Here is a 15,093-nt window from a genome sequence, read left to right as displayed (position 1 = left end):
TTCTTCTCAATAGTTCTTCTCAGACCCTACTCATAATTTTCTATTGGCGGGATATACTGTGTATGATGATGACAACAAAAATTCAAATAGTACCAATTAATGGACTACTTAATTTTTATTTATATTTTTTTTGAGATTAATGGACTACTTAATTAGAAAAGAATAATAATAATAACAGTAAATTAATTATGATTTGGTCAAATAATAATCTTCATTATAGTAACTGTAATCTGGGTAAAACCGTTACATACAGAGCAAATCAAACCCATCACTATTAATGATTAATTCATTTCAAAATCAATGTAATTAACTCATAATTTTGAAATTTAATATCAATAATTGCTTATAAGTTTATAATCATCCAAGTATCTAAGCAATTTCTAACACAAAACTGTTGCTTATTTCAAAATTTAGAAAGAACTTAAGATCACATTTCTGAAAAAGAAAAATGTCTGCAGGTGGAAATGCAGGTGGAAATGCAGGTGGTGGAAGTAACAATACAAACACTATAAGGATCGAAGAGGTAAAACCGCATCCAGTCATGGAAACGCTCTCTGGGGTGGCGTTTTGCATCAACAGCAATCCTCCTTTGTGTTTGTCCTCTTTCTCTACTTTTTTTCTTCCACGAATAGATAGTTGGGCAGTCAGTAAAGGTATTCAACAGGGCAGGTCGACCCAACGGGTCAAAGGTCGGTCACATTTTAACGGCTATTAGGGGGCTGGGTCAATAACGGGTCGGCTCATCAACGGGTCTTGGTGTAAAAGGTAGGACCGGTTTGGGTCGGATAGTTATAGGAATTGGTTGCGAACAAAATTTTGCCACATTTTTTTTATATTTTTAATTATTATATACATTGCTAGATCGACCCAACCGGCCATAAAGTAGAATAAAAAAAACTTGTTATGAAAATTTAAAATGGGTCAGAGTGGATCGGATTTAAACGGGCTTGACTGGCCCTAGCTCGTTTAACGTTTGACATAACCCGCACCGACCCGACCCATTTAATTTTGACCTGACTTGCCCCGACCCGGCCCGTTGAACACCTATAGCGGCTAGTCAAACCATCTAATGCTACAACTAGTTGCTTCAACTAGCGCGTTCAAATCAATCACTTCGATCAACTATAAGCCGTTTTGTCAAAACACCCATATACTAATGTTTATATCTTATTCTAATGCAGTGGAATCAATCATATTAGCATTACAACACTCTTTCTTGGCCCTCGGGAGTATGACTATTATCTCATCCTTGCTCGTTCCTCAAATGGGCGGCTCCAATGTAGTCTCGAAACCATTTTTCACCTTTCGTGCACTTGTTTTTTTTTAAGTATATTATGATAATTCAACTCGATAACATTCTATGTCGTATTTTCTTTGTGATCTAGCACGACAAGACGAAGGTGATACAAAGCATGATGTTTGTTTCAGCAATCAACACATTGATTCAAACATTAGTAGGGACTCGTCTTCCTATTGTTGTGGGTGCTTCTCATGCATTCGTTATCCCAATCACTAGTGCTGTTTTGTCCATGAGATCATCATGTTGTGATTTACCCCAGTCTTCTCAACAGGTTTGTCTTAGTCGAAGTATACTCTTCAGGGGCCGGGAATCGTGTGCTTTAGTTAGGGCCGATCCTAAGCAAGTGCAAGTCGTGCCTACATCCAAGGTCCAAAAAAAAATTTAGTTTTCAACCAGTGTTAAAGATCGAAATTTTCTATATAAATTTTCACCTCAGGCTCCTAAAAACCGTAGGGTCCACCTTGGCTTTAGTGGGGTAATTATAGATTTTATTGGCTATTATAGGTGAGGTCATGTCGAAAATAGTTAATGGGAAAATCATATGAACGTAATCACGAACTAAATTAGTATATGGAGCTAAACAAGGGATGGAGGGAGTATTTTATTTTTCTCGATGTAGGTGATTTAAGTCAAAGTTTAGTAAAGATTATTGAAGGAATTGTAGATTTGATTTTTTTTTTTTTTAACTTTTGTGATTTGATTTTGCATCATATTACGTTTGTTTTATAGAACTTTGAGAAGACAATGGCAGGAATTCAAGGGACTTTGTTAGTTACATCTGTTGTCCAAGTTATCCTTGGTTTTTCTGGGATTTGGAGACTTTTTGTAAGGCATGTATCTAATCTTTTGTTGTTGAATTGTTTTATAAATAATAGGAAAAATTGGCATTAATAATTCAACTTTTTAATCATCTACTGTGATTAATTTTATTTTTAGTTAAAATACAAATTAAGGGTAAATGTTGAATTATTAGAAAATAATTTAAAAATTAAAATTATTTATAGTGAATTAGCAAAAGATATGAATTATTAATATCTAACTTTTTCAAAATAAGAAAATGGGGTAATAATATTAACTTGTTGATTTTATGTGCAGGTTCTTAAGCCCTCTTTCAATGGTACCACTCATAACATTTACGGGAATTGGACTCTTTTCTCTTGGTTTTCCTATGGTAAGGACTTGTTCCTCAGTTTGGTACATGATTGATCGATAAACTTTATCATCCTCTGCGACGGGTCTGATACAGTCCTGGCCGGGTCTAAACAAAATGTGCTATCCGACCTTTGTGAAAATGGAAAAAAAGGCAAGAACCATATGTTGACCTCATGGTTCTTCCTTTAATCTATGTGATAAGGATTCAATTCTCACCATCTATATAAAATCAATTCCACTTTCCTTCTTGCATTTAGGAAGTTAACTTTACCTCAAAATAAAAAAATAAAAAAAAAGACAGGGGCGAAACACAGGAACAAGTCCTATTTACTTGTTTGTTAGAAATTAAGCTCCTTCGTTGACCATTTAAAATTGACGGAAAACAAAAAAAAGTATGCTAAATGTTTTTAGTACGGTACCAAATAACTAGATACAAACCATCAAAATAATAAACAAATAGCAAAATAACTAAATTTTAATATCATATACCTAAAAAAATAAAAGTTGACGGAAAATTCAAATGTCAAATATAACTACAAAGTAAACAAAAAGTAGTACTTATTATCAAATAAATGGAAAAAATAGTAACCAAAATTAGTAGGTTTTGAACCCTTGACTAACAATATCTCAAGAAGGCATATTACCAATTGAACTACATATAACTGATGAATTATAAGAAGTTTGTTAATATATGAGACCTCTGTTTTCTGGGGAACTTAGGCGGTCGGACATCTTGAATGAGCCCAAACCGCCCATGAAAAACACGATTTTTTTCCAGTACTTTCTAGAACTGAAACATCTTCTGTTGCAGCTAGCAGATTGTGTAGAAATTGGACTCCCTCAGTTAATTATAATGCTTATATTTTCTCAGGTAATGTGCCATACTTTTACCATCAACTACTTCACTATAAGATCATTTTGTGCAACTAAATTGTTTTAAACTCTTAACATGGCTCATTCCAAAGTTTCTAAATCTTTTACTTTTACAGTATGTATCCAGTTTTGTGAAGACAAACAGGCTGATATTTGATCGATACGCACTCATTTTTTCGACAGCAATTGTTTGGATTTACGCCTTAATCCTTACTTCAAGCGGTGTTTATAACCATAAACCTCTAACGACTCAGCTAAACTGCCGGACAGACTATGCAGGACTCATACAAGAAGCTGCATGGTCCGACCTCAAACTTTTCTTGCCAAAATTTGTTAATCTCGAAAAAAACTCTTATTGGACTCGGTTTTTTTCTCTTTGTGCATTTGTAGGGTGTACTTACCAAGACCGTTTCAATGGGGAAAGCCCACCGTTAACATGAGGAAAGCTACTCCGATGGTATTTGCTGGACTTGTTGCACTTGTCGAGGTTAGTTGTCCAGTTAGAGGTGTTCAATGGCCCCGGTCAGGTCAAAATTTAATTGGGCTGGGTCCGGGAGGGGCATGTCAAATTAAAACCGGGAAGGGGCGGGTCAAAACCCGTTTAAATCTGACCCACTTTAACCCATTTTTAAAGTTCATATAATTGTTTTTTTTATTCTATCTTATGGCCCCTTTGGGTCGGACCACCTCTATATATAATAATATAATATAAAAATTTCTAAAAAAAGTGGTAAAATATTTTTTGCAACTAATTCCTATAAGTATCCGACCCGGCCTGGAACGACCCTTTACACCAAGCCCCATTAATGACCCGATTTGCTAATGACCCGTTAAAATGTGACCCAACCCTTGACCCGTTGGGTCGACCCACCCCGTTAAACACCTCTAGTTGCCCTCTTGTTCCTTGTCAAAGTACTTGCACGTCTCAAAAACTGATTCCCTTGTCAAAAGTTGCGGTTATGGTAACAGCGAATAGGTATGTTTTAAAGTTATGGGCTAAAATTTTGTTGTAGAGCACAGGCACATTCATTGCAGCTGCACGATATGCAAGTGCTACGCCTGTGCCTCCATCAGTAATCAGCCGCGGCAGTTTTTGGCTGGTAGGTTATGTAGACGAACTGTCTCGTGTTAAGAGTACTTGATGAACATTTTTATTGAATTTTGCTATGATCATGACTATATCCAGGGTGTTGGGACATTGTTAAACGGAGTATTTGGCGCTGTTGCTGGCCCGACTGCCTCAGTGTAAGATCCCCATGTGTGTGTGTGCATGTGTGTTTTCTTCTTCGCGTTTTTTGTTGGCGATGTTTTAGGAAAGTTAAGGTCCTTATGTTTTTCTGTGAAGCAGAGAAAGTGCTGGTCTGCTTGGATTAACCAGAGTTGGAAGTAGAAGAGTTATTCAGATATCAGCTGGTTTTATGTTATTTTTTTCAATTTTTGGTAAGCTTCTATACACACTAATAAAATCACTCGTTCGAGTTGGTGGGGCTACTGTCACATAATTCACTAATTTCCTAGCAAATTGCAAATAAAAAGGAGTTATGGTCGGTTTTGGGCTATTCGGGGTCATTTTCAGCGAACAAAAAGGGAATTATGTTACATTGTGTGGGGCCCTCGCTTTGCTAGGACGCTTTGTGCACTGAACTACCCTTTTCACATTCAAGTAAAATGATTACAAAATTTAAAAATGTAGTTTTTGATTCAAGTCATGTAAAATACAACAAAATCTTGCAGGGAAATTCACAGCCTTTTTTGCTTCCGTGCCATTCCCAATTGTGGCAGCTTCCTATTGCATTCTCTATGGCTATGTCTGTAAGTAACCCATCTAATCACGGAAGCTCAAGATTTATTTCTATAATCCCAAAATTTCCATTCTTAAAACTAATAATTATACATTATGTACACAAATTATCAGCCTCTGCAGGTTTAAATCACCTTCAATTCTGCAACTTAAACAGTTTCAGAACATTGTTTATATTAGGCTTCTCTTCTTTCATGGCGATCTCGGTCCCACAACACTTTCGGGATTATCTACTAAGATCAAATTCAAGCCCCCTTCACACTAGCTCCAAATGGGTAAGTCTTGGTTTTGCCTTTCGTATGCAAGTGGGTCCCACCTAGACCGAGTTTTCATTGTTCGATGTAAGCTAAATAACACATCTTTTTGGCTTAATGCTGGTTTTTTTGTGAATGATGATGGTATGCAGTTCAATGAATGTGTCGGGATTATGCTCGTATCGTCACCAGTAGTAGCAGTACTGATCGGAATAGTGTTGGATAGCACTATGAACAGCGAGGAAGAGGATTCGAGGAATGACAGTGGGAAAAAATGGTGGCAGAGATTTATACAGTTTACAAAGGATATAAGGAATGCTGAGTTTTACTCTTTGCCTTTTAAGCTTGGCAATTTTTTCCCTTCTTTATAGAAGTATTTTTTAAGCTATAATTTTAAAGTTATTAGAGAAGGAGTATGCACATATGCTTAAGTTTTGTGTAGCTATGACTTGAATTAGCAAGCTGGATTATGGAGTTGAAAGAAAACTTATCTTTTTTCATTTTTGTCATGTGAGTTGTATTAACTTTAAAGTTATTAGAAGCTGAAGAAAAGTTACAGATTTGAATCTCATTCGCTCTCGTCCAGTAGAAATGAGGAGGATTGCATGTACAATTCAAACAAGGAGAACAATGAGAAACCCACCTACTAGCCCGAAGCAGGGGCGGAGAAAAATTGACAAAGTTTTTGAAGGAAAGATTAAGATATTCTTTTTTAACTATTTTGTATCGAATTACTTAATATATACTACGTAATTTAATATTAAGGCCCCTAATTTTTTGAGGTCCCGTGCGGTCGAACATATTGAACGTGCTCAAAACCCCCTTGGCCCAAAGAAGGTTAACTACTAAAATCAATTGGTAGTAATATGAGTTACATCAAGTTTATAAAATATTATACTCTCTTTTTTTTATCCGATGTAAAGTCACATGTGGACAATAATAAATATCACTAATGTTTAATTGATTTTATATTTTTGGATTAAGACTTTAATATTATCGTTAGAAATCAATAATTTTACGTTTGGGGCATGAATAAGGGTCGCTTCGAGTGATGAGACGGCCGCTCCGTCCCATTTTGTTGATTGTGTCTTTTCTCAGTCGTTTTCTAGCGCTCTTATATAACAAACAAATTTTCATTAAATTTAACAGCTGAATTTTTGTCCAAATATGTTTAGTTTTGTTTATACTAAATCTAAACAATATCAAATTTTGTAAAAACCTCGTAGTTTTAATTCCCAAAAATTGGGGACGAATACATAAACTAATATAAAAGTTCTAATGGTAATCCATATAAATTCTTCTTCTCTATTCATTTCGATTTTCTACCATTTCAATTTGTAGGTTTAGATTTTTAAATCTTTTTCTAATATTGGCCTTCAAGTCATCTTCGGTCTTCATTACCCTCTTTTTAAGTTTCTCGAGCTCTAGCTTTTATCTTTATTCCCGAATCATTAATACCCCATTCTTGCACACGCCCAAACCATATTTAACAATTCTATTTAATTTCATCTTTTCCTCAATATTTGCAACTCGTAAACCCTTTCTGATATATTTGTTTTAAAATCTATCCCTTAAGGTATGTCAACTCATTCATCGAAGCATTTACATTTCCGCTACTCCTATCTTTCTACTTTGATCATTTCTAAAAGTCCAACATTCTAATCTATATATTAACGCTGGTGCAATGGTTGTTTGAAAAAACACTCTCTTCAATTTTAAGTGCACACCTCGATCATGTAATATTCCAAAAGTTGCTCTATATTTTTGCCACCTTAACTTAATTCTATGAATCACATCTTGTTGGATGTCCCTAGTATTCTGAAATATGGACTAATGTATTTGATGCATCTACATGGAGTAATTTCTTTCTTGTTTAGCCTTATGGTGCCTCTCATTATCTCAGTTGTCCAAAAGTTACACTTAAAATACTAATCTGCCTTTTCCCGACTTAATATGAAACCTTGTGACTCCAACTCTTGTCTCCATCTAACTCAGCATCAACCCCTTCTTGGGTCTCATCTAACAAAATAAAGTCTTCAGTAAATAACTTGCACTAAGGTACGTCTTATTTTATCGACCGAGTTATCTTATCAAGGACAATAGCAAAAAAAAAAAAAAAAAAAGGCTTACGGTCAAGTCTTGATGAAGGTCAATTGTGATTGAAAAATGCATTATTGTCCCTCCATATGTCCTGACATTCGTCTTTATTTCTCGATGCATATTTTGCACTATATTAATACTTTTGTTGGAATACCTTTTTTGTTATTGGCCACCAAAGTACTTGTCTTGGTATCTTATCATATGCATTTTTTCAAGTCAATAAAACCATGTTCAAGTCTCTTTTTCTAACTCTATAATACTCTATTATTTGTGTCAAATCATAAGATAAATTATTTCCATTTTAGATTTATTTAACATAAATTCAAATTAATTTTTGATATAAAAGTACATCTCTTCATAAGTTTCTCTATTATTTTTTTCATAACTTGAATATGACTCCCAATATATTTATAAGTTTTGTTCGTCAATAATGAAAGCAATGTTGAACATCTCGAGTTCTTGTAAACATATGTGCGCGATTAAGAAAGAGCACATTACATCAAAGTAGGGGTCCATTTTGTTACAATTGGTGGAAAATAATCATATGAAGTCACTAACTAGACAACTGTTTAACATGGTGATAGCCTAATAGCCAACCACAATTTTGTTTCTTACTTATCTTAATTCTTATCCACTTTTTTTTTTTCTTTTTTCTTAAATACCATTACTTTCTGGCTTTTCGTAACATCATATGTATTACATAATAATAATAATAATAATAATAATAATAATAATAATAATAATTTGAATTTTATTGAACTCAATTAGGTCTGGGTTTAAATTCTAGTCTCAAAAAAAAAATTGATCTAAATATGATATTTTAGGTTTAATAATTTCAGATTCTCAATCGTCTTGGATTTAAATTTGCCCTACGTACGACTAAATATGCCTTAAACTCACTCCCATGACCCGATCTATAATCAGTTATAAACTCATTATAAATAAGCTCTTTTGGACTCATTTCAAGCCTAGACTCAATCTATAGTTTAAATTAGACTTTAAAAAATGTAGATTTTAAGACTTATTAACAACCCTAGATCCAAGAGAATCACAAGTTTGTGTCTAAATTTTCATATCAGAGCTATAAATTTAGACTTGGGTTCACAAAATAAATGAATATAAGTATAAATAGATCAAAAAAGATTATAAATATATTTAACATGTTCTATTACACATAATGTTTTGGACGCTCAATATTATGGACCACAACTTCGCTACTGAGGTACCAAATTGTTCGGTTAGCATCATCATCTTATGCATTTGCGTGAATATTTTGACATTGACTATTCCAATACTAAGTATTATTATTATTATTATTATTATTATTATTATTATTATTATTATTATTATTATTATTATTTATTTGATATTGTATATATGTGATGATTACATAAAATGAATAATAATCTCACAAATTCATTAAAGGGAGAACTTTGAGATAGCAAATATATTATCTTTATCTAAAATAATTAAGATTTTTAAAAATAAATTGTTGAATTGGAAATTTGAATCTTAATTTAACTCATACTTTCACAAGTATATATAATTGATGAATTAGATGGGTCAATTCATTAATCAATCAATGTTATGAGTCAAATCCTTGCTAGATGCCTTAAGAAAGAGGGAAACTAATGTGAATGAAAAAAAATGTATTATTCAACAAGTTGGTTCCTTAATTAAAATAGATTAGGCTACTTATTTCGTCTAATTGCATACGTCACCACTCATCCAACGTCTACTTCGTCCAAGTTGTCTAGATTAGACAAATAAGTCCACTTTTAATACATTAATGAGTGGTTTATATGTAGGAGTGTTTTCTATTCACTATTATTTTTTTATAAGCCATTTTTAACTTTTTTAATTCTAATTTAGTCATTAAATTTATCCTATAATCTACGATTTTTAGCTTCTTTTAAATTTAATTTGTCTACTAAATTTTTATGGTGATGGTTGCTAAAATTAGGGGTTAAATCCTCTCCGCACACAAATTTTACGATTTTATTTACCAAGTTTAGGGTTGGTTGAAGAAAGAGGAGGATTATGATTTAGAGACAGTGAAGATCAAATTTAGCTAGAATTTTATTTAGAGAAAGTGATATTTGTATTAATAGAAATAAAATTCAAAGTTTATGTATGTTAATATATATTAGTTTTTTTATTTAATATCAATATATATATTAGTTGATTACATACGGAGTATAATATTTAATATCAAAGGAAGAAAGGAAAACATGGTAGGCTATTTCTATAATAAAACTTGCTTATTATTTATATTTTCAATGGTCATAACAAATTCAATAATTTATTAACTCTTTTTAGTCTAGGAGCGTGAGTAAACTAGAACATTCAGTCATTCACGCAATCAGCCCAATCATCAATGTAATTGATTCAAATGTAGCATATTATAATCATCAATATAAGTTGTTTTGTCGTTGTTGAGTTAACATATATTAGAAGTTCATGTAATTGATTCAAATATAACTTTTTACTTATTCTAATGATATATTTAGCATTAAATAATTTTTATATGAGAGGTAGACATAAAAAAAATAAAAAAATAAAAAAGCTAATTGTAATTACATGGACATAGAGTGATCTTTACTCATATGAGTTGTCTTTTTGTTTTTCAACCCCAAGCCAAGCCACCACTACTATTATAATATTATTATTCACTACACATATAGTGAGTAGTATTTGACATTCTCACAAGATCATTAAATGCAACACAAACAACTCCAAAAAAGACATTTGATACTTTCAACATCAATATCAACATCTACAGTTAATAAATCCACTACTCTCTTTTTAGTTTCACTAATATTACAAATCAATTGCTTGTCTATTCTCCAATCTCTTTCTAGTATGTTATAATCTTGGAAATTACAATTACAACTCATGTTTTCGTATTTCATGATAAAAAACATATAAATAATCTCATTTTCCTTGGAAATAAATATAATTATTATTTATCTAATAAAGAAATATGTAAACAATCTCATTATTTTTTAAAATAAACGCACATATTGCATATCTAATAATCCAGTTTACCATATATAATAAAAAAGGAAAAAATATAAAAATTAATGCCTAATGTATGATACTGTTTGCAAAAAAAAACTTATGGGTACTTTTTGAAAAACTATCTAATATAACATAATTCTTTGTAGATAATTACCACTTAACGAAAAAACAGTTATGTCGAGGAAATTATAAGTTCCAAAACATCTTTGAGGCATTAATCGTGGAATGAAATAAAAGTTTCTTAACACTTCTTCCATCATAGGTCTTGGGTTCAATCCTCGTTGCTCTCTCTTTCTCTTAGCTTACCTAGTATAAATAGAGAGAAAACAAAAAAAAAGTAAGTAAAAACAATTTAAAAATATATTTTATGAAAAAAGTAGAAAAATGTGTGTATGATATAAAAATATAAGTTAAATATAGAAATGAGAAAAAAATTATTAACTAATGACAAAAGTAAAAAAAAAAAGAAAAATTTTATCACCAAATTTTATTTTAAAAAAATAGAGTTATTTCTTAGGGATATCAGTGTTTTGACGTGGGATTTTTGGGTAGGCATTGCCTCTTCATCATCACATTACTATTACTATTTAATATTACACAAAATTCTTGTGAGAGACGGTCTAATTTTTTTGAGAGACCATTTTTAATTGAGCCGACTTATTATATGTTTTTAAAATATTGTAAGTGTTAAAACAAGTGCCAATATTCATATGAATGACATTAACTTTGAACATTTTATCGAACATGCTTTGTCTTGTACTTTGGAGAGGGTAGATAAAGATGTGTCGTATGTGAACGATTTGAAGTTTGGAATGATAGGTGAGGGTTTCTTGATCGAGGCAACAAGTGGAGAGCAGTACTGAAGCTCGCTCGACCGGTCAAGCGGTTCATAGTCGGGTCGACCGAGGAGTGAGTTGGTCGAGCAGAATGGTCAGAACAAGTCAGTAGCTAGTCTGAAGGCTCACTCGATCGAGTGAGGTAGTGGCTCGACCGAGCGAGAGTCAAGCAGTCAGATTCTGTTTTGGTCAGAATTTGTAGTGATTGCGCAATAATGTGGTGCATTGTTCTATTGTTTATTGTCATAGTTAATTGGAGTGTTAATTAGGGTGTTAAATGTGCTTTATGGTGAGTAATTGAGAGGTTCTAAGAATGATACTCACATTCCACTATAAAAGAGAGAAACATTCATTGAACAAAAACCACCATAAACACACATATTGAAAGTAGTCTAGTGCATTGTTAGAAACTTGAGGATGTTCTTACTTTGCTCTAGTATTTTGTGATCTTGAGAGATTATTCTCAAGACAAGGGGAGGTTTATTACATTGTCATTGTTGAATTCAATTTAATAAACTACATTTGAGGAGAGGTATCCAAGGTATCTCATAAAACACTTGTGTTCATCTTTACTTATATTTTTCATTTTGTTTTTCATTATTAAACCTTTTTGAGGCTTTCATTTCAGTAAGTAGCATATAAAATAATGCTAGTAGGCATTTAAGATATTGTAAGTAGGCATTAAGAATACGGTAAGTAGTCATTAAAGATAATGTAAATAGACATTAAGTTTTAGTGGGCTGAGCTTGAAAAACGTATCTCAAAGAGACGGTCTCTCAAGACACTAGCTTTTACTTTTATTAATAACTCCTAAAAACTTATCAAGAGATTCCTTTATTATTTGTCCGTTTTTGAAAATTGACCTTCAACAAAGACTTGTTTGAAAACTTTGATAACAAGGACTAATTTTGAAATATATTTGTCATTTATTGTTGTTTAAATGAAATTCTATTGGACTATCTTATTAAAATGATATTATAATAAGGCGAACTAGGGGTTAGATTTTTACTTAAGATATCAATGATCATAAGACAAAATTCTATTAATTACATTTTTTCTCTACTTTCAGTTGTTACTTTTTTTGAAACAACTCTTTAACTTCCAAACAATTTCTCTTATATTTAATTTTCACTCATTTATTAACATTATTAATTACCAAATTAATTTATAAAAGTAATCAACATCTTATTTTTTAATTTTTCAATCATTTAAACATTAATGTTTTTTATTATTAATCATCAACACATTACTTTTTTCTGTTTCTTATTAACATTAGAGATGAAATTTTTTAATTTTAAACAGTTTAATTAAGCTTATTTTATAAAATCTTCTTTAACGTACTTTAACACTTTGTGTTGAGTTCATATTGATTATAATACCTAAATTAAAATTAGATTGAGTTTTATTTTAGTTTAACAAAATCTCTTTTTAATTAAAAGGGCGCCAAATTTTAAAAATTCACAAAATATAAACAGAGAATTAGAATTCTTTGCTCGGATTTTATTTGACTAATAACAATAATATATACTTTAATTGAGATAATATTCTATTCTTATAACGATCAGTAACTATTACACTTACTTCTCTTTCAAAAGTCTTATTAATTATTAATGGTAGGAATATGTAGACAAGTGTGGAAAAAAAAGCCTAAGAGTATCTTTCAAGTTTTAATCCCAAAAATAAAACCTAGAAAGAAAAATTAAAGCAGTGGCAGTGACACGTAGACTCCTAAGACAATTTTAATTTTCAATTTGATTTAATACATAATAAATTATGATTGATAAGAAGATATTGGCATATCACAATTACTTATTATTTAGCTTTTGCATGCATATCTTGATGGAGGGTATAACTGTTTAAGGAAGAGTGGAATGAAAACTTGTAAAGATACTTAGCTTACAGCTAAGGATATTTCAATCTTAGCCTTGAGGAACTCTATCCATTGTGAACAAAAATAGTACTACAAAAGTAATCTATTTATTCTTTTTATATTAAGAGTAGTTTATATACATAGTCAATAAAGACTAAGCTTTATTGTGAAGGAACCAACTCAATCAAAAATTTAAGCTGATGGTTGAAGTCTCAGGATATGTTATATACTCTAACACGTTCCTTTATACGAGTGCCCATTGGACTGGAAGTGTGATGCGCACATGCGCTTAATATTCCACTTTAAATGAGGGGTGATTGAGATTCGAATCCATAACCTCTTGCCACGTTGACTTCTGATACCATGTCAAGGAACCAACTCAACCAAAAGCTTAAATTGATGATTGAGACATCCGGATATGTTATATACTCTAACATTTGTCGCCAAGACAGTGACGATATTTTTTTTTTAGCGACAAAGGTTTTATTGAGTTTTTTGTCGCTAAAAGCGTTTTGTGACTAATTAAGCGACAAAATCTCATTGTTGCTAAAAGCTTTTCTATTTGTAGTGGATGAAACCCGAAAACTAATGCATATATAATCAACTATTGACGGTAATTATTTGTATTATTATATAGTATTATATAATTAAATATTAATAGGATTTCTAATTAAATGATAAGTATTATGATACAGATAGGTCTAAATCTGAATTTTTATTTTATTTCTAAATGGTTTTCTCAAGTATAAGGATGCATTGGCAAAAGACCAATATATGCATATCCTTCCCTTTCTATATAATTACAATAATAAATATTTTCCCTTCAATCATAAGATATATTCCATTTTACTCATTACTACATAGCCCAATTTTTATACTAGGCATAATTATATCTTAATAATTAGCAATAATTTACATGTAAATATTATTCTAGAATTATCATGTAAATTATTTCAATAAAATGATTTACCAATAATTAGTTTTTGTCTAACTCATTAGTTCTAACCCAACACTAAATTTGCTTTGTTTAATTACGAAGTAGGCTGAGAAAAGTAATTTAATTGAAACTAAAACTGAAATTTTAGTTAAAATATGATATTTACTCTTATTGAGACAAAATTAAATTATTTAAACAACGTTAAATTTTTTAAAATTAATCTTATAGGAGTATAAACTTTAGCAACTATGGCCACTTGCTAATATTTAAATAAAAAAACAAATGTTTAATATTTGGTGACATAATAATATATTAGTTTAACTACAAGGAGGTGCCAACTCTTTAGGTGGAATATGATGCTTAAATGAATTAATATTAATTAATGAATAATTAATGTTATTTAAGGGAGGCTCAACAAACCTTATCATTTTCCTTTTGGTTTTATAATAAAATGACAAGGCAAAACAAAAAGGATGATTACTATTTGCACATGGCATTGGAAAGTTGCTTATTAGCCAATCCATATCATGAAGAATATGATTATATATGGATGACTACTATAGATTATAGACTATAATAAATAAATTAATAAAACAAATAATATTACATACTACAATAATTTTTCTCTAAATTATGATAAAGATCCTTCTAAAATTAATTATTTGGTCTCCAACTCCTTGCTTTATTCCAAATTAAAGTTGTAAATTAGTTGGCCTCCGAAGCAATCATGGTTTTCCAAAGGTCTACGCTCTTACTTTTTTTTTTATGGGTCAAAATAGTCTTTGTTGTCAACCCGTAACATAACTCCGAGTAAGATCGTCATTGTTATTCAAGCTCGTTTTGTATGAGATTATCTTTCTGGCTTAATAGATAGAGTATATGTATTTAAAGTAAAAGGTTTGGAGTTCGACTCCCACTTGACGTACGTATTAGTTAGGGGGTTTCTTGA

General features: G+C 31.2%; 1 protein-coding gene across 1 annotated transcript; it reads left to right on the top strand.

The window, feature by feature from the left end:
- Positions 1 to 338: 338 nt before the first annotated feature.
- On the top strand, positions 339 to 6,610 carry LOC130801250 (putative nucleobase-ascorbate transporter 10). The gene is made up of 14 exons (XM_057665053.1): positions 339 to 593; positions 1,182 to 1,279; positions 1,386 to 1,571; positions 2,030 to 2,130; positions 2,396 to 2,471; positions 3,264 to 3,323; positions 3,442 to 3,626; positions 3,716 to 3,812; positions 4,339 to 4,425; positions 4,512 to 4,570; positions 4,674 to 4,765; positions 5,060 to 5,137; positions 5,241 to 5,401; positions 5,533 to 6,610. Exons 1-14 carry the CDS (start codon positions 449 to 451, stop codon positions 5,749 to 5,751), a joined length of 1,644 nt encoding a protein of 547 aa, XP_057521036.1. The 5' UTR covers positions 339 to 448; the 3' UTR covers positions 5,752 to 6,610.
- The last annotated feature ends 8,483 nt before the right edge of the window (positions 6,611 to 15,093 follow it).

Source organism: Amaranthus tricolor, chromosome 15 (genome assembly GCF_026212465.1).
Source record: "Amaranthus tricolor cultivar Red isolate AtriRed21 chromosome 15, ASM2621246v1, whole genome shotgun sequence".
Lineage (NCBI taxonomy): Eukaryota > Viridiplantae > Streptophyta > Magnoliopsida > Caryophyllales > Amaranthaceae > Amaranthus > Amaranthus tricolor.
Note: the sequence above shows the minus strand (reverse complement) of the source record. Positions and strands in the feature narration are given on the sequence as shown.

Bases quoted from the DNA above. Each gene is read 5' to 3' on its own strand.
- LOC130801250 (XM_057665053.1), top strand. From the start codon at position 449: ATGTCTGCAGGTGGAAATGCAGGTGGAAATGCAGGTGGTGGAAGTAAC. The intron at 594-1,181 runs GTTTGTCCTCTT...ATTCTAATGCAG, and splicing joins CAACAGCAATCCTCCTTTGT to TGGAATCAATCATATTAGCA. The intron at 3,324-3,441 runs GTAATGTGCCAT...TTACTTTTACAG, and splicing joins TAATGCTTATATTTTCTCAG to TATGTATCCAGTTTTGTGAA.